General features: G+C 43.7%; 1 protein-coding gene across 2 annotated transcripts in view; it reads left to right on the forward strand.

Moving 5' to 3' along the window:
- The window catches only part of LOC131072805 (AIG2-like protein D), a 146016-nt gene that overhangs the window by 120928 nt on the left and 4294 nt on the right, over window positions 1-20794 (forward strand). For both annotated transcript variants that reach the window (XM_058009064.2, XM_058009063.2), the window contains exon 4: window positions 13483-13584. In XM_058009064.2, the coding sequence (XP_057865047.2) occupies window positions 13483-13584 (102 nt within the window). The remainder of the gene's footprint in view (window positions 1-13482; window positions 13585-20794) is intronic.

A 20794-nucleotide genomic window follows, 5' to 3' on the forward strand; every position in this document is an offset into this window, starting at 1 on the left:
TGACCAGATGGTACACAAAAAACCCTAGGAATGATCCAAATAACCCCTAATCACTCAACTGACCTGACCTCCTTCACTCCACCTTGAGGAGATCCACCAAACTTGATGACCTTTGAGAATTTCAATCCCTCCAATGCAAAGGCTAAGACACTAAAACGACCAACAACAAAACTGAAAGAGCTATCCCTAGAAAGCAAAAAGTGGGGGTCCCTATTTGTAATGGGGCGATGTGTGAATACCTCACAACTGTGGGTTCCTGAGTTCCGGGGTTGAGGACTTAGGAACTTCCTTCTGACAAGACAACACTTCACTCTTCATGATTCCATTGTTTTCTCTTTGATCAATTGTGGCAGCGCTGGTCCATAGAACATATCTTTGATCGGTTCTCATTGATGGACCAAGGTCTCATTGATGGACCAAGGGTGTCATAAAATGACAACATTTTTGGCGACCTATGCGGGATGCTTGCCTGCTAAGCATATAGATCAGTAGCCTGTGTAATCTATTGGGCGCAGAGTCACAACTACATGAAAAAAGAAAACTCTCTCCTCTATAACCTGCAAAGGATAAAGATTAGCCATTTTGAAGGGGAACAGCCTGTGCTCATGCACTTCTTGGAAAACAAGAAACCTAACTAATATTTACATTGTTACAATAAGAGGCAATTGATGCTTTTGCCTCTATCAAAGAGGAACCTTTTGAAGGAGCTGATCCCCCTTGTACCATTGTTACATTCACCATCTAGCTGTAATGTTTGAAATCTCTTGTATGCATGCATTAGATCACACATACTACTCATGCGGTGAAAGAACACTTTGCTATTCACCTTGCCACCGTAGGGAAGCCATAGAAAATAGCCACCTGAGACATTTGGGGATGCATGAAGCATACACATAGTAGCAAGGGGGAAGTTTTTTAGGAGTCGGCTAGCATCAAAAGAACTACTCCTTGCAAAAGAGAAGTCATCTCTATTATACAAGGGGGCATCTTTTTTTTACAATAGCCAACCTCCTCTTGGCGTGAGTTGAAACCAAAGGAAAAGGCCTCAAACTCACATGGTGATGAAAAGTATACCATATTTCAATCTTGGCCTACACAAGGGGGCTCCTCAGACACATCAAATTGGAAACTTTGAAGCTCAGGTATACTGTCAAGTTGAGCAACCAAAAACTGGCGGCATGACCAACATGTTGTTGCTCAACATCATCAAACTTGGTATGTTGGTCCCAAGTGAAACATTCAAGCTTAGGCACATCATCCCTAATGCCAAAAGAAACATCTTCACCTTGAATGAAGACTTCATATTCAACATCACTTTCAGGGACAAGGGAGAACCAGCATACACCATAATCACATGTGCTGATATCCAACTCATCAGCACAAATCTCAGGTTTATGAGACACCTCACAAGAAGATCTAAAATCTTCAGATTGTCTCTTTGTTTTTGTTTCCTCCTCTTGGCTTAATTTCTTTCTTCCTAGCAGAGGCAAGCTGCCTTGCACGGAACTTTTCATGTTGTCTTTGGGCTCCCATTTGTTGTTATTGAAGCTGAGCCTGATAAGCAAGTTGACCTTGCTGCAAATCCCACTCCTGTTGCCTCTTGAACTCCAGATGCTTGGTGAAATCAAGCAACACACTTTTGAGTTCTGCAATTTGCATTTTTTCATCATCTTGGAGCTGGTTGGGCTGCCAAGAAGGTTGAGAAGGGGTGGGTGGGTGGCAAGCATTAGGAAAGTACTCACCTATTGCTAAAGTGAAGTTATTTGGGTTGAAACTAGGAGCAGTCCTAGTTCGGTCTTGTTGGTAAGGAGGGGAAAAATGGCTGGTATTCTCATAGAATGGGGGTGAATAGAATTACACCCATGATATGAACTCATTTTAAAGCATTTGAAAGAGATGGAGCTTGTTTAACAAAATGCTTAAAAGAGCAAACGAACCTTCTCAACCAGAGACTAATAACATACCATGTATTCACCAAATGATTGTAGAGTCGCCAGGTGCTTGAAAGATGTCTTCAAAGGCTTGATGAACTGAAGAACACACCGAATCTTCAATTGGCTTGGGCTTAGGATTGCTTGACTAGTAGATTTCCTCTTAGAGTCGCCAAGTATGTAAAATGTTGCCTCCAAGGCTGAATATACCGAAGAACACACCAAATTTCAACTTGATGAAGGATGAGTCCCATCGGGCGTGCCAAAAACTGTTATCACAAAAGCTTGCACCCTTGCTGAGCTATCAACTTAGCAACCTTGTAAAACATGGGAACAACCCCGAAGTGTGGGACCTTGCGCAAGGGGGTTGAATCTCTAGTGAAGGTTGACTTCCTTCTCAATCCAAGTGTAGGTGTTGAACCAACTCAACACTCCAAAGCTTACTTCTAAACCTATCCTAACAACTTGTAGAGGAAAAGAGAAGAGAGAAATGCTTAAAATGAAAGGAGGTGATGCACCGAGATAAGAGATGTTTCTCTCCCCACCCGAAATGGCACAAAGAATCAATTGAAATACCCAGGAGATGCACAAACTTCAGTTGCATTAATCACCTCAATGCACGTATGGAGGTTAGAACTTGTTGAATGTCAAGAGGGGAGAAGGTTTCCCACAAGTAACACCCAAAAACAGATTAACACAACATATATGTGAAAGAAAGCCACAAACATACACAGGATGCATAAGTTGAAGTAAGGCAAGAATGATGATTTCAATTCATTTTAAGGCCAATGGCCAAACTTACAGTTGCAGAAATGCAAGATAAATACAAGTCTTCAAGAGATGTGAAAGAACATAGAATAACTCAAGTTAGCAAGGAGAGAACCCTTTACAATGAGGCATAACAACCTTATATAGAAAATTGGTCGCATAGGAGAGACCACTAGTCAAGGGAGAGAAGCCTTGACCCTTGTGTGTGCAGGGAAATGTCAGTCAGGGAATGTAGGGATGTGCATGCACCTGACATTGTGTACATGCAAGCAACTTGGCCATACCCTAAAAATGCAATCCCAAGAAGAAAGGTACTTCTAGAAGGTGGATTGCCTGACATTCCAAAGTCAGAGCATGCAGGCATGGCATAAGTAACCACAAATAAGCATGGCTCTCTACTTCTTGGTGGAAATCCTGCAAAATCATCAAATGCGCTCTTGTAGCACCACGAAAGGTGTACAAGTCACTAGAGTTGTTGGAGCATTAATAGCCTTGAGTGTTGATCACGCCATCTGGAAGTGTTGCAAGCCGAAAGGAGTTTGGAAGACTTCCGAAACACAGGTTACCGAAGTCAGGAAGACTTCGGAAACATAGGTTACCGAAGTTGGGAAGACTTAGGTTTGGGATTTCTGGATTCTGGGATTCCGGAGTTCCGGGGTTGAGGACTTAGGTACTTGGGAACCTTGGGGTTCCGGAATTCTAGGGTTGAGGACTTAGGAACTTGGGAACCTAGGGGTTTTGGAGTTCAGGGGTTGAGGACTTAGGAACTTGGGAACTTGGGGGCTCCGGAATTCCGGGGTTGAGTACTAAGGAACTTGGGAACCTGGGGGTTTCGAAGTTCTGGGGTTGAGGAAGGGAGGACTTAGGAACTTGAGAACTTGGGGGTTTCGGAGTTTCGGCTTTGAGGAAGAGAAGGCTTAGGAACTTGGGAACGTGGGGGTTCCGGAGTTCTGGGGTTGAGGAATGGAGGAGTTAGGAACTTGGGAACGTGGGGGTTTCGGAGTTCCGACAAGACAACACTTCATACTTCATGATTCCATTGTTTTCTCTTTGATCAACTGAGGCAACGTTGGTCCATAGAACATATCTCTGATCGGTTCTCATTGATGGAGCAAGGGTGTCATAAAATGACAACAGGAAATTCCGAAAATAAGTTATTAGAAATATTTTTTACCATGATATTAACTTCTAGTTTCGTATAGGTACCATGTCTAAGGCTGGTATATTGGCAAGGAAAAATCAATTGAAGGTTGTCCAAGAGGGCTTCTATTTGGAGTTGCAAATATCCAGTGAACCACGGGGACGCGTCCCCCCCATTTTTGGGCGCGTCCCCCCGTCAGAGACGTCTCGGGGACGCGGGGACGGGGACGCGACGTCCCCCGCCGTCCCACCACCGCCACCCAAACTCCGCCGGGACGGGGAGACGTCCCCGACGCGGAGACGTCTGGGCGTCTCCTGGGGGACGTCTGGGCGTCTCCGTGGGAGACGCCTGGGCGTCCCCCCGTCCCTCGAGAGACGCCCAGACGTCTCTCGAGGGACGGGGGGACGCCCAGGCGTCTCCCGCGTTCGCACGGGATAAAAAGCGCAGTTTTCATTTTTTTTTTTAATTTTTATGACATGTGCTTTTTGGGGGGGGTTAAGGGGTAACCCTAATTGGACGTGGGCCCCACCCCACCCCCCAAAACAACACAAAAACATGTTTAGTTTGGATTTCTCATTTCACTCTCATTATGCAAAACTGATTTTTTTTCCAGCAGCTTGAAGAGGAGGAACAGCTTGAAGAAGATTGATTGAAGGGGTGAGAAAAGTGACTACAAGTGTGATAGGAGCTAGAAGAAGAGGAAGAAGAAGATTCTTCTACATTTTGGAGAGATTTTTCAAGCACAAGGTAGGGTTTTTCAACTTCTTCTTGTTTTTTTTTTGTTTTACTTTCTGATTTTCATTGTTCTATGTCATTTTTGGTTTTTTTAATTTTTTTTCCCTATTCATCTTAAGACTCAAAATGAGGTTTGATGTTGAATCTTGAGGGCAAAATGATTCATCATTTTGCCCTCAAGATTCAACATCAAATCTCATTTTGAGATGAATAGGAAAAAAAATTTAAAAATTTAAAAATATATTGTTAAACAAGGCTGATTTTATTTTTATTTTGTGAAATGCAGTGTCAATTTGAAAATTTCACAATGAGCTCCCAAGGCACGAGTCAAGATAACATGGAAATCCATTCTCATAGTGAGAATGATTCAGAATATGAACCTGAAAATGAGGGGGGTGACCATGGGGCTGATCCTGGAGCCCAATCTAGTTCTATGGCAAGTGCAGCAGCTAGTACAGGTTGCCCTTCAGAGTTGTTGGCACCATATGCTAGGGGTCATTTTGATCCTAAGTCTCCTCTAAAACAGTTTGCTTCACAAATATCAGTACAAGGCACTGCATCACATTCAAGTGGGGGAACAAGGAAGTGGAAGTGCAATATTTGTGACAGAGAATGGTTCGGTAGCATTAGCAGGGTGAATGCACACTTTCTATTTTGGAGAGGAAAAGGCGTGAAACATTGTAAGTTTTTGGAGGAACCCAAAAATATACAGTACAGAATTGAGTTTAACAGGCTTTGGGGGGTTCCAGATGACACAAATATTTCAATGCCTACTACTTTGTCTGCTAGGGCATCACTTCACGACAGCCGGAATGTGCCAGTGCCACATACTTATCATGCTTCGCAGGCGGGAGGAATGATGTTTGGATCTCCATCTACTTCCACTTCTACTGTTGCCAGGACTGGGAAACGTAAGTTGCATACACCACAGAGCAACCCCATTGCTGATATGTTTAATGTGCAGCTGAGAGATGAGATAGATGAATCCATTGGCAATTTCTTCTTTGCCAATGGCATTCCATTTCATGTTTCACGGTCTCCTTATTATAGGAAGATGATAGATATGGTGGCCAAGGGAGGACCATCTTATGTGCCACCAGGGGAGACGAAAATGAGGACCTCGATCTTGGATAAAAGCTATTCCAAGATCAATATTTTGATGGAGAAGATGAAGGCATGTTGGGTGGCATTGGGGTGCAGCATAGTTATGGATGGGTGGACGAACATTAGCCATCGTCCACTCATCAACATCATGGTCACATGTGCAGAGGGCCCATACTTCCTTAGAGCAGTTGATTGTACAGGGCATCGTAAAGATGCTGATTTCCAGTTTCAGGTCCTCAGGGAGGCTATTGAGGAGGTTGGGCCACAAAATGTGGTCCAAGTAGTGACAGATGCAGCATATGTGTGTAGAGCAGCAGGGAGACTCGTTGAGGCAGCCTATAGACACATTTGGTGGACCCCATGTTGTGTGCATGCCATGAACAATGCACTCAAGGACATGGGGAAGATTGACTGGATTAGAGGAGTGGTCACCGATGCGAGAGATGTGCAGATGTTTATCTGCAACCACCACATTTCACATGCACTATTCAGGACCTTCGCGAAGAAGGAGTTCTTGAAACCAGTTGAGACTAGATATGCATCCTATTTCATTCTCTTGGAGAGAATGATTGAGTTGCAAGAGGCATTGCAACTCATGGTTATGACTAATGAGTGGAATAGGTGGGCTGAGGCCAAGACAGAGCAGGGGAGAAGGGTGAAGGAGATAGTGAAGAGTGATGTGTTTTGGACTGATACGAAATACATTGTCTCCATCATTTCTCCAGTATTCCAGGTGATCAGATATGGGGATGGGGATGCACCTAACCTTGGAGAGGTGTATGAGTGCATTGACTCTATGCTTGGCCAGATGAGGGCTGCTGTGCGAGTGAAGGACCCCTCTCTAGCATTCTACAATGAGCAAATCCGGCCTATCATTCAGAGTAGATGGGACAAGTTGAACACTCCTTTGCATATGGCTGCCTTTGCCTTGAATCCTAAGTGGTACAAGGCTAGACCGGGTAGAACGACACCGATTGAGGATGATGAGGTGAAGGCAGGTTTCTTTAGGTGCATAGAGAAGATGTTTGATTCCAGAGATGGCGGCACAATACGCACTGAGTGGGGAAGATTTGCCACTCTTAGAGGTTATTCAGATGCAGCAAAGATGGATATAGACATTATGGCACAGGAGGACCCACTTTTGTGGTGGAAATGTCATGGCCCGAAATCTTTGACCACCACTCTAGCCATCCGTCTGCTATCCCAGGTTTCCAGTTCTTCAGCTGCTGAGAGGAACTGGTCTACATATAGCTTCATCCACTCTCTTAAGAGGAACAGACTTACCTCTAAGAGAGCAGAGAAGCTTGTGGCTGTACATAGTGCTTTGCGTCTCATTGACCGCAAGACACTTATGTACAAGGAGAGTCCAGCGGCACGATGGGATGTAGAGCCAGAGGAGCCTTCACAGATTGATGAGGATGATCCTACCACTTCAGATGCAGGGCTAGTTGGTGTGAGCTTGAGGGACCTTGATCCTCAGGAGTCCAGCAGTTCCAGTGAGGAGGAGTTTGCAGATGATTAGAGGCCTCCATTAGCTACAGTTTGAGTTTTCACTTTTCAGTTTTGTCATTTTGTATTTGACTCGTCTCTTTTGTAATACTATTGCTACACGTATTTGTATTTGGCTACTCATTGTAATGATGAATCATGTAATCATCTTTATTATTATAGACTTTGCAATGGCATCAGATATTCATATTTTTCGTTTTCCTTTTTCGATATTCATATGATAGAAATGAGAAATCTCCAATTTGACAATTTCATTTGTCAAATTTTATTTACTTTTAGTTTTAGCAATTAGCAATTAGTTACGTATCACTAATCTAAGTAATCTTGGTATTTCCTATAGTTTCATTTGAAATCTAATTCTTATACTGTTATACTGTTATACATCTTTTCAAAACTAGTTTTTCAAGTACTATATGTATATATATGAGCACCACCACCCCGCCACCCCCCCGCTGCCGTCCCCCCGCCGTCCCCCCGCCGTCCCCAAATTTAGGCCCTTGGTCCCCCCGTCCCCGAGACGCGTCCCCCTCGTCCCCCCGTCCCCCCGTCCCGAACGCCCGTGGAACACTGCAAATATCATCCCAATGGAAGAAGGTCGTGAACACGAACATGGAGTACTTAGACATGAATCAGATGAGGTGGAGAATGTTTGGAACAAAGAATCATCTTCCTTCCACCTTGTCGACTACTATCATGAAGAGCGGAATCTACCATGCAGCTGGCTTTCCACCAGCCATTCAATGTAGCAAGATCGTAGTTGAGTGTGCGAAGCATTATGATTCTCAAACCAAAATGATCAAAACACCTAAGGGGACAGTGCTTGCGTACCTAGTTGAGGAATCCATTGGGGAAGTATTTGCAATCCCTAGGTGTACAAACGTGCTAGAGATAACTAAGGAAGAGTCCCAAGCCAAATTTGACAAAAGATTGGAGGCGTGTATGACAGTTATCAACAACAAGTGGGTCCTTGAGACAAGGCGTCACCACTCTAGGTTACTTAAGTGGCTCTTAAGTTCAGACTTTAGTGAGGAGTACGGTGACCTAATATTTCTGCTCAACTGAGTCACATGAGCACCTCAAGGGGCACTATTTGAGAAGTGGAGGTACTATTTTATTGAGGAGATAGCAAGAGGTACAATGATCAATTGGGCGGAGATAATAAGCGACAACTTTGACATCTTGCGGAGAGGTTCGGAGAAAACAAGGACGTTCAACATGACTTCCTATCTTGTATACATACTTGCCAGATTTGTTTTGTACAAAGGATTGATATGCAAAGGTGAAGTCGGGAACGGACCTGGTTGCTATTTGCAACTCCCTTTCCTTTGAAGAGAAGTGATAGGATGAGCCAACTTAGAGAAATCTCTCACAAAACAACAGTAATAACCCTCCAAACCCATGAAACAATGAACCTCTAAGACATTAGTTAGCGCTGGCTAATCCACAATAGCCTGAATCTTAGAGGGATCTATTGAGATACCTTCTCCTGAGATGATATGGCCCAAACATCTCACCTTAGTCTGGAAGAACTCACACTTCGCCAACTTGCCATACAACTGATTGTCATGAAGACATTGTAAACCTTGATGTTAGTGGACCTCATGTTCTTCCATTGTCATACCAAAATGTGATCAAGAAACACAAGGACAAATTGGTCAAGGTAGGTGCGAAACACCCCATTCATCAGACTCATAAGACTGATGGTGCATTTGTCAACCCAAATGGGACAATCATGAACTCATAATGTCTATAACGGGTGCGAAATGCAGTTCGATGAATGTCAGCCTCATAAATGCAAAGCTGATGATACCCTAACCTAGGAGGTGCAGAGTGTGCCCTAGATGATCCTATGGGTTGAGATTGAATGGCTTGAACATTTGAACCAATGGAGGTGCACTCATAACCTATACTCCCTTCTGATATCCATATCCCTATGTGTTAGCCAAATTATCCTCAATGAATCTCGCTTTCTCTATGACGATCTCCAAAGACTTGGGCTCAAAGACTTGAACACCACCACTAATACGGGCATTAAGGTCTCAAACAAAGTGCTGCACTAACATAGGCTCATCATTAGATATACTAGCATACTGCTTGAGCTTGAAGAATTGATGCTCATACTAATCTAAATCATAGCCATCTAACGTAATTGATGGATTTCATTGGCACGCCTCTGACAATATTGCTCTGAAAGGAAGCATGCACAAAATCTCTCTAAGAAGATTACCTATGATACTAAGGCAATGCCTAATTGGAGCTTTTGTTCCATGCGCCGCGGCCACCATGAAGGCGAAATCCTTGAGATGCATGATGGCACAATGAGCTCTAGCATTATTGCGATAAGGATGCATAGCAAAGCATCGATCGAGATCTATCAACCAAGTTTCTGTCTCAGTACCTCCACAAGTACCATCAAATGTAGGTGGATGTGACCTAAGAAGGTCTCTCATATGTCCTACAAGAATAGCATCCTCATCAACCAGTGTATGATCTCTCCTACAAGGGGACTCACAATCTCTACCATAGTCAACTCTAGAATGGCTCGGGCTATGAGAACTCTCTCTCACGTTGTTGAGATGGACGAGACTTCTCATGCTGAGACATCTCCTGTCTAGGCCCCAATTGGACTATATGACCTCTTGAAGAAAATTAAGCACCTAAGGTCCCTCGAGTCTACTACCCTAACCATCTCTCTAATCGTCTGCACGCTACTCATCTTGATGCTTCTCTTGATGATCCTCCTGGTAAGGATTTAGTTGGAACTGCGGCAGGTAGGTCCACCTCGATCGCAACCACTGCCCTTAGGAGGCAACCTTCATAACACAACAATTAATACATTAGGGTAAGCATAGTCGTATCTATAATCCATGCTAAGGCAATGAACATACAAAGAATATAGTATAGCAAACACATGGCACTCATGCCAAACGCAATGAGCGCACATACAGTAGAGCTCCCAACGTTTGAAAATGGGCTCTTATACCAAATGTAACACCCTGCCAAGGTACCTTAAAGGATATGAGCAAAATACACAAATAATACATGGAATTTTTTTTTTCAAAGTAATTAAGTGTGAACATACGTAACATATGCAAGATTGATGCTCAAACCTCAAGATTAGGTCAAACTACTGATAACCAACAACACATGTGGAAGGCTAAACACCTAAAACCATTGACGAAAAAGGATAATGGTCTCCCAAACCATAGAACAAGGTCTAAGAGGTGTTTAGGGTCACACAAGACCATTTTCGAAGTTGCAAAGCTTAAATCAACAAACAACAAGTGTTAAGTCCTAGGTGTCATAGATGGGCTCCAACGAAACCCTAATCACAATCAGACACTCTCACACCACCCAAACCCACTCAAAAGCTACTCAAAACCCTTTGAGGGTTCCTTGATGTCGCTACCTTCCGAACGCATATGAAATTGGGTCAAACGGACACCCCTAGCTCTTGAAATCCTCTCTAGACCGAATGACCAAACCTAGGCTCTTGCCATGGAACCAGACATTTTGAAAGGACACTTGTGCAATTTTGGGACACGAGCATGGCACACGTGTCCTTGACTCACACTTTGGTCCTTGACCCGCATTGACGTCCTCCAGGTTGGTGAACTCACGCTATTGCCCTTTGAGATGCACATTTGTCTTGACCAATAAGCTTCCCGGTTGGATAGTCTGGCCTCTCAGATACTCCAAATCCCTTTGTGAAGTCAAAATACTCATATGACTCTCAAATCAAGAGAATTGGGCAAAAAGGTGAGAAAATGAGTCAAGAATAGTGTCACCGAGTCATTGGGTGACACTTACAAGGCTAGTTGGGAATCGGGTGAACTCAAAATCTTTCCAGCATGGTGTTGTCGTTTGAACCCTAGAAATATAAACTGAAATCAATGACAATCCAACAACTTATACTCTAAATAACGATGACTGAAATGATAAACTCTTCGCTGTTGTACATCTCCCGTTTCATTTCTAGAACCTTTGCAATGGTAGGGAACACACTGTAGCAGGTACAAAATCACTAAGCAAGTACAAAAATCATTGTAGTAGGTACAAAACTATTGTAGCAAGTACAAAAATCACTGTAGTAGGTACAAAATCATTGCAGCAAGTACGGTAGCTTGTGTCCCTTCAAATCCCTTCTATAATTTGCTTTGCCATCTGTAAGAAATTTTTCAAACTTCCATTTCAAATTGGAAATAATATTGTAACACGAATCTTTACATAAACTAAACAGATTTGGCATAGTTGTAAACTCTAGATGAATTCGCCAAGGATTGGCTAGGTGGGTTTTTGTCCATGAAACCAATATTTTCTTTAGGGTTTTCGCCTTAGGCTGAATAGTTGAACAATAGATCATAGTCCCAAAGAGGGTTTCAGCTAAATGAACAACCATGAATGAATGAAATGAGTCTTCTCAACCTCCTTTTATAACCCCCTACGAAACTTTCCAAAACTTGTATTTAAAAATCATTTTTTAAATAATAATCCTTTCAGCTCCTTTTTAAGTGACTTCATATTATTTTACTCTTTGAACTCTTATGTCACTTTTGTTTCCCTTCTTAAATAATTACATGTCTTTTAATTTGACTTTTTGACAACTTAACTATATATTTTTCGTACATTCAGACAAAGTTATAGAAAATATTAAAATGGATCAAACATGAATTTCAATTGTGCCAAAATAATCCTAAGTTCTCAAAGTGACGATTTGAATGAAAATTGGTGCTTTACAAAAAGAGGAAGCTTCTCCAACAAGTTTCGAGAGCTTCCAGAGTGTCAAAACTACATTCAAAAAGTATTGGTTGACTCATCTTGAATACTTGAGCTCATTGCCACTGCTAGAATTTCTTTTGGATCAAGTTGGAATTCTGCAAAAATCTTGGAGCTTTCCAAGGATGTTGAAATGGACCGAAAAGGGGATGTTACAACATCCTTTTCATCCTAATGGCCTGACAATTATAATATAGGATAGTACATGGAAAGAAAAAAAAAGGTAGCATCTGCAGGAAACATCAATCTGTCGATAAGGATGGGATGTGATATTTCTTTTAGTCTTGCTCAGTTGTATTTTTCTAAGTTTCCATCCATAATTTCTTTACAGGGTGTTCCTTCTTCCTGTCCTGGGGATCTCTTATCAAAGATCCCAAACTTCTCAGTTCTGGTTACAAAACCATCTTCCTTTGTCATGCCTGATCCACACCTCACCAAGCCTTGGTTTGAGGCAGCTATAAGAGCCTCAACAACCATTGACATTCACCCATGCTAATTTTCCTCTGGCAAATCTGAATAGCAGCTTTCAAACTGCTCTTGATAGTTGCTGAATTCCTTAATTTCAGATATGCAGTTATTTGTAGATTGAAATCAGGCTGAAACAAGGAAAAATACCTTAAATTCTGGTGATACTAAGTGTATATCCAATCCTCAATAGCCTGATCATAATGATCAGCCCATTCAGCTTCAGTATCAATGCTGGCTCTTTATCTCAATAAGGTACCAATCACAATCAAGATGTAAAGATACAGTCAAAGGCTAACAAAATTCTTTGTGTGGTTACTCTTTAAAACAGTCAAGCTCTTCTCAAAGTCCGGGTTGCACTTGGTCATTTTTAGGACAATTTGTACCAATGAAGTGACTCCAAAATCAAATGCAGTTATCGGAAAAATAAAATGGATAGAATATTAGCTATATAGTTTAAGCAACTGACTCTCACCTATAGGCAGGTCTTGTCCCTCTTCCAAGACCATTAACATGTAATGGAACCCACTCAAACTATAAGAAACTGAAATGCCAGCACCAATGGATAACATAGAACCTCAAGGACCTGAGGAAAGTTGGAAATTATTCTTTCCATTACTCATGGGTTCCTTAATTGAATGGTAATCCTCCTCTTTTGGCCATTATTGAATGTTGACAACCAGAGAGCTTGTGTCTTGGATATCCTTTTTGGCTTCCGTAAAACAGATCTATCTTTTATCTAAGTTGATAGTATGTGTCACACATTAAGTATGGATCCTGAAATAGCTGGTTTTTATGTGACCATTAGTTGTTGTAGTTTAACTTAGTCTTTCTGTAATGGTACTCAAATGCCTAGATCTCTGATTACACACAAAACAAACAAAGTAGTAGTAGATTTAGTTCTACTCATTTGTAAATGATTTATAAGCATCCACAAATACATGCAAATATATAAATAAAAAATTAAATCTTTCTTTTTGCTGATAAAAAGTTAACCACTTTTTATACCAATATTAATCTATGTCTAACTTTTTTCTAGTGTTCAAATAACAGGACAATGAGAAGCAACAAAACAGTTCCAGTCAATTAAAAGCATACACTTATGTGTGGGCTGATGTAAATGACAAAGATCTATATGGAGAATGGAATTTTGAGGTATTCATGCTCTTTATTTTTAAATGGAAGTTATAATAAGTGTGCATCTTATAAAAAGTGAGATATTTCCTATTAAATTCAACCTATATAAATAATACTTTAAAACCAACTATTGATATATCTTGCATTTTATTTTGTCTTTTGTAAGACACACAAAACAGCAGTGTGTGAAGTCTCTTTACAAAGTAGGAGGGGAAGCCCTTTGAGATCTAAACTAAACCTAAACCTAAGATAAATTAACTTCGACTAAAACTACAACCGATATATAGATATGCACATCATACAATTTTCTCTTAGGTGGGTTTGCATAAAGGAAATAATTATTCACATATTTTTACACCTCAATGGACTGTTAACAGCCATGCCTTGCAAATGAGATTTTTTTAGTTAATGAAAAAAAATACCAATCTGAACAAACAAATGAGACCTTTACTCTGGCTAAAATAGAGATCAACTATTCATTGCAAACAAGGATTGAAGAAATAACAGCACACAGCTCGAAGAAATAAATAGCTAAGCTGTATACATGTTATTTCCCCAAATTTTGGTAAAGTGACTTAATTAAATTAATTGATTAAGTTGTCCAAAAATTAGTATTATTTCAAAAGGTTGACTCATAATTGATTAATGTAATAAAGAATAAAATAAAGTAATAAAATAAGCTCATCCCGCAACTCATAGACCTTCTTAGTTCGCAGCTTGAGGTCCCGCTTTGCAACCATCTGGCACTCCATTGCTGTTTTCACCATCATCGCCGCCTCCAAGACCTCCTTATCTTTCTGTTCCACCCTCTTCAAGGCACTACCCAGGCGACTCTCCAACATAGCCCTGTGCTCGTGAGCTTCCTCCAACTGTGCCTCCAAGGCATCCTTTTCTGACCTCTCCTCGGCTAACACTGTGTCTAAGGTAGCGCGTTCTGCATCCCATGAGGCCTTCTCCCGAGCCAATTGCTCTCTGTGCAACTCCTCCATCTGCTGGAGTCGAGCAACCAACTCTTCCCGTGCCAACAAAGCCTCCTGGCGCTGGGTCTCTGTACTCTCAGGAATATACTACGTCCTCTGAAACTCATAGTAGGTCTCTCGGAAAACCTGCTCTATCCTCCACAACAATGACTGTCTGTTGGTCTCGCCAACCTGCTCGCGGAGGCCCCAATTGTCCAACATCTGTAAGGTTTCCGTAGTAGGTAGTCCACCAGACTCGAAACACTGCGCAAAGTTTGTCGTGCACTTGCTCCTCATAAACCCGAGTAGCTGCTCCAACTCTTCATCTGTCCGGGCATCTCCCTTAGACCTCGTAGAGGCTACCATCCGTTGGGCTTCCACAACCATATCCGCAAGGAACTGCTCCAATTCCTTGTCGCCCTCCACTCTTGGAGATGCTAGGACACCGTGCTCCTGGGCATCCCTGTGAGGACTCTGCAACGACTCATCATGCGGGGGGCTCTGGATCAACTCCTCCTCCTGCTTGGGACTCAGCACCAACTCACGAATGGGTGAGTGGTCTCTTTGTACAATCCGTGTAGTCTATGGTGAACTGTCTCCGACCAGGTCCACAATCTCGTGAGGGCTCGGCTCATGCCTTGGGGAGAGGACCGCTACTCCAATTGGTGCTATTGGTGTCATTTTTATCGACCTAGCCACGCATTCATATTCGTCTGAGAAGGCATACCACTCCCTCCATGATGCTCTGCTTGTACAACCTCCCTACCAACCTTCCCGCCACTGCCCCCAGCCTCTACTGGTGCCATGGGACTTGCTGCCGTGGGACTCCTGTCGTCGACCACTTGAGGCTTTGGTAAGGCTACCAATGTCGCGGCCGCGTGTGGGGGAACCATAATCACTGGTGCCCGACCCTGCCCAAAACCAGGAACCGGTATTGCTAATACTGTTGCTCCATGGAGAGGCCGAGTGGCACTTGCTGAGACCGTTTGCCCGGATAACTCACCTGAGGGCCGTGTGGCTGCTACTGGCACAACTACGAGAGGTGGAGGTGTGGCTGTCTGCGTTACTGTAGATGTTGCCCCTGTCTCCTCCTCCACTTGCTGTTCGCCTCTACCCACCATTCTGAAACTACTCCCGATGGCCTGTGATGTATCACTAAAGTCCTCTGCCTCGTCACTCGGGTCACTAGTCACGGACTTCCACTCTGTCTTCGCCTCAGACACCACTACCCGTCGCTTCTGTTTCTTGCCTGATTGTGTGTCTCCGCTCGGTGCCATCATATCCAAGGGAACCCAATAAAATATAAGCGGCTGCCCCGGGTGTACACAACCTTGTGGTGCCAAGTGTTGTGTGTCTGGTAAGTCCTGAAGGCGTACTGCATCCAGGAAGAGTCCAATCGCATGGTAGGGCATGTAGAAGGTCCTGTGCTGGAGGGTCATGAATTCCTCGATCCTATCTGCCAGTACTGATGCCCAGTTGTAGATCATATCCAACGGAACCCAATAAAATATAGGCGGCTGCCCTGGGTGTACACAACCTTGTGGTGCCAAGTGCTGTGTGTCTGGTAAGTCCTGAAGGCGTACTGCATCCAGGAAGAGTCCAATCGCATGGTAGGGCATGTAGAAGGTCTTGGGCTGGAGGGTCATGAATTCCTCCATCCTATCTGCCAGTACTGATGCCCAGTTGTAGACCATGCCATTGCGGATACCATTCACCAGCACCACCTGTGCCATGGCAATGTCTAAAGCCCTACTCGCTCCCATCAAGCGACTCTTTAACACATCCAGAAGGCACTGCCATATCCCCTCTCTCAGGAACGACTTCTTCAAACCTCTTCCTTTGCTGGCATGCTGGAGACTATCCAGTTCGGCTTGTGTGAGGTTGTCACGGCACATCAACTTAAGAAGTTTATCTTTGAAATTTGGGGATATTTTTTGAATACCAAAAACTCTCGTAAACTCTGTGGAAGCGAAGGACACCGTAACCTGGCGGTGCTCGTAATCAAATACCGACTGTCGCCTGTGTGGGTCATAGGCACCAATCATGGCCCACAACACAACCTCAAAATCCTTAATGCAAAAGATGGGCATTTGGATGGCCCAGTGTACCTCTGCATGTCATAGTTGTGCCTTCATAGGGTCATCATGCGGGGTCTCGTTCCACCATTTCTTACAATCTGCTCCACTCAAACCCTCGAAGGTAATGGTGTCCATGGTCACATCATTCTTCACTGCTATCTGCTGTTGCAGTTTGGGTTGCACTTTTTTACCTTTGCTTTTGCTGCTGTCAGCCATGCCGCCCCTGACTTTCACACCTGAAGGCAGAATCCAAACAACTTTCTTGTTTGCAGAGGTTGATGACACTGTAGCAGGTAACTACCGCAACTGTTTTTGCCAATTCTTTCCACCGCTGGCGTCCATTAAATAATTTTGCCTTTGTCTTTTGTGCCCTTCTTAATATTAAAAAAATAGGGTTAGGGTAACAAACTTTTGCACATGCCTATTTTCCTCCAACATGGGACCTTTCCTCCAGACGCTACCCCTAGATAATTTTTTTTCTTCAGCGTACCGTACAAAAACGCTTCTGTGCCACAATGCAATCTTTCTCCATCATTCAAAAGTACGTGCAATGATCGTACAACACCTGCAATGACCATGCGATATTTTTACTGTACAATACCCCCGATTGATCGTACAAGCATTTGGCGAATCTATCTTGTCAACCGTTCATAGCCCATACGGAATCACTGTTAAGTGGGTTTGTTCTAGCTGCCGTACGGTTGTCCTGCACTCCCTTCCTTCGCCATACGGTGATGGCGTACGGTGATTTCGCTTCTTTTTTTCCTTGTTTGCTTTCCTTAGTATGGTGTTTTATACCTACAGTGTCTCATCTATACAGTGGGCTCCTTTTTTTCGTATGGTATTGACCGTACGGTTAATTCGCTTATTTTTTTATTTTTTATTTTTATTTTAAAATTTTTTTCCACCTACCATAATTTTTTTTTTAATGTTTTTCACAATTTTTTTTTCAAGTATTTCTTCGGGAGGATTTGGGGTCGGTTGATTGCCTCTGCTCGTGATATAGTTTTAATTTCGACACATTGATGCTGCCTGCAACCTCCCATCCATCCAGTGTCCACAACTTCACTGCTCCGTTCTCCGCCACCTCGTGGACTTTATATGGTCCTAACCATCTTACCTTGAATTTGCTTGGTTTAATCTCATTACGCCCATTATATTTCAGTAACAGTTGTCCTGGAGCAAACCTCATTCGTTTCAGATGCTTGTCGTGCCACAACTTCCTCCTTTGCTGGGTTGCCTCCGTAGCCCACTGGGCCATCATTCTCTTCTCATCCAACTTGTTCAATACATACAGCCTCTCCCTCAGGCTCTCCATGTCTCCCAGTTTGTTCTTGATTGCAATATGAAGGCTTGGCACCATGAATTTAGCCGGCACAACAACTTCTTGCCTGTACATCAGTTGGAATGGAGTCTGGCCGGTGGTCACCTTGTAGGTTGTGCGGCCCACAAGATCGAAGGTAATTTTTCTTCCCAGTCTTCTCCCTTGACACCGCAAGACTTGTAAATTACTCCCACCAGAATCTTGTTGGTAGCCTCCGCCTGCCCATTGGCTCGCGGGTAATAGGGGCTAGACAATGAATGAAAAATTTTAAATTCAGTAGTGAGGAGTTTGATGACGTGGTTCACAAAATGTCCACTCCTGTCGCTAGTCAACTGCATAGGGATACCATACCGTGTAATGATTTGCTCATAAACGAATCTTGTTGTACTTACGACCGAGTTGTCAGGCAGGGCCTGCGCTTCAACCCACTTGGTTAAATATTCTGTGGCTACCACAATGTAGCGACACCTCCTGGTACAGCTAGCCTTGAGTGGCCCAATAAAATCCAACCCCCAACGCTCGAATAGTTCTTGAGCATGTGAGGGGTTGAGGGGCATGAAATCCCTCTTCAGCGGCTTCCTCGCTCTCTAACACGTATCACAACCTACTACCCATTCTGGCATCATTATACAATGTGGGCCACCACAGGCCTGCTAGCAGCACCTTTCTTGCCATAGTGTCTGGTCCCATATGGCCTCCCGCGGGCCTCTCATGTGCCTCCCTTAGAACGCTTTGCACTTCTTCCTCCATCACAAACCGATGCAGCACTTGGTCGGGATCCATTTTATACAACAATCCATTAATCAACTGAAATGTGTGACTTCTCAACACGAGTTTCCTTCGTTCTCCCGGTGGCATACCTTGTGGGAACACGGAGGTGGAGAGATATTCCCTGATGGCAGTATACCACGATGGTAGTACTACGATCTTAAATAGGTGAGCATTTGGAAATTCATCATTCACCCACTCTGGTGGCTCTCCGGACCTAATTCGGGACAACTAATCAGCAATGACATGGCTCTTGCTTGGCCGTACAATTATTGAGAATGTGAACTCTTGAAGAAGCAGTAGCCACCGGCTTATCCTGCCTTGGATAATGGGTTTATTTACTAGGTACATCAACACTTGGTGATCCACATAGAAAGTGAAGGGTGTTGCCAACAAGTAGTGCCAAAATTTCTGTACGGCATAGACCGTTCCGAGGGCTTTCCTCTCGGTGGTACTATAGTTCTTCTCGGATTTCGACATCAACCGACTGGCAAAATAGATGGGATGATCCAACCCATGTCCCCCTTCTTGTGCCAGTGTAGCCCCAATGGCATAGTTCGAGGCATCCATGTGTATGTGGAATTCTCGGTTCCAGTTGGGATAGGCCAAAATGGGTACTGCCACCAGTCTCCTCTTGAGTTCCTCAAATGCTTCCCCTTGTGTCGATTCCCATATATACGGTTCGCCCTTTCTTGTCAGTTTGTCTAGTGGGAATGAAAGTTAGGCAAAGTTCTTGATTAACTTCCGGTAGTATCCGATGTGTCCCAAGGACTTGACTCCCGTCACATCAATGGGCGACTCTATTTCTACAATTACCCATACCTTATCTGGGTCAGTTTTTAGTCCATCTTTACAAACGATATGGCCCAACAACTTTCCTTGTGGTAACATAAATTTGCATTTCCGTGGATTCAAGGCGAGCCTGGGCCTTCGGCATCTCTCCATGCACTCTCAGTGCCACCAAGTGAGCGTCTTCGCTACTGAAAATCGACCAGTCATCCAAAAAGGTTTTAAAATTTCCCACAAACATCTTATTGAAGATGTGAAGGACTATCCTCTGGAATGTTGCGGGAGCATTGCACAACCCGAACGACATCCGGTTGTACGCATAGACTCCGTCCTCCACCACAAAGGTGGTCTTCAACTTGTCTTCCTCAGCTATCGAAATTTGATTGTATCTGGAAAAGCTGTCCAGAAATGAGTACATTTCATGGCCAGCCACCTCCTCCAGGATGTTGTCTGTGAAGGGTATAGGGAACGAATCCTTGATGGTGACTGCGTTGAGGCACCGAAAGTCCATGCAGATGCGGATCTGGTTGGCCTCCTTCAGTGAGATCACAATCGGCGATACCCACTCACTTGTCTCCACCTGAAATATGATGCCGGCCTCCAGCATCCGTTCATTCTCTTCGTTCACCTTGGCAGCATAGTTCTTATTCATTCGGTACGACCTCTTCCATACCAGCTGGGCTCTCGGGACCAATGGTATCCGATGGACGCACAATTCTGTCGGAACCCCCTTCAGATCCTTGTAGGACCAAGCGAATACGTCCTTGTATTCCATGAAGATTTTGAATGTTGCGGCCTTCAGCACCGGGCTCCAATCGTCGCCTACCCAAATATTTCGAGGGGTGGCAGTGTCTCCTAAGTTTGTCTCCTTCACGGTGGGGTCTTCGTACTGCATTGGTCTGTCCTTTGAAAATTCATACGCCGGAACATCATTTACTTTGGCATCTCCCTCCTTGTACTCCGTGTATTTTGGCGAGAACTCCTTCTCGCCTAGCTCGTCCTCAATTTGTAGCATGTGACAAGCAGGGTGAAACACTTCATAATCTTCCATTTGCCAGTGGAAGAGTCCATTCAGTGAGGAAATGTCATCTTCTGAGCAACCATCAAGTTCAAGCACTCCTTCATCGTTTGGTTCCCTCTCGTCTTTGGCTTCATAGGAATCCCACTCCCATCTATTTGAGTCCTTTGAATCTGAGTCGGATGATGCAAGCTCCTCGTTGACAACCTGGGTCCTTAGGTCAATGATGTACTTCCGCCCCCCTTTCTCCATGGAAAGGGTTTTCTTCTTCCAATTGTGGTTCACCATTGTT

This window comes from Cryptomeria japonica, chromosome 2 (genome assembly GCF_030272615.1).
Source record: "Cryptomeria japonica chromosome 2, Sugi_1.0, whole genome shotgun sequence".
Taxonomy (NCBI): Eukaryota; Viridiplantae; Streptophyta; class Pinopsida; order Cupressales; family Cupressaceae; genus Cryptomeria; species Cryptomeria japonica.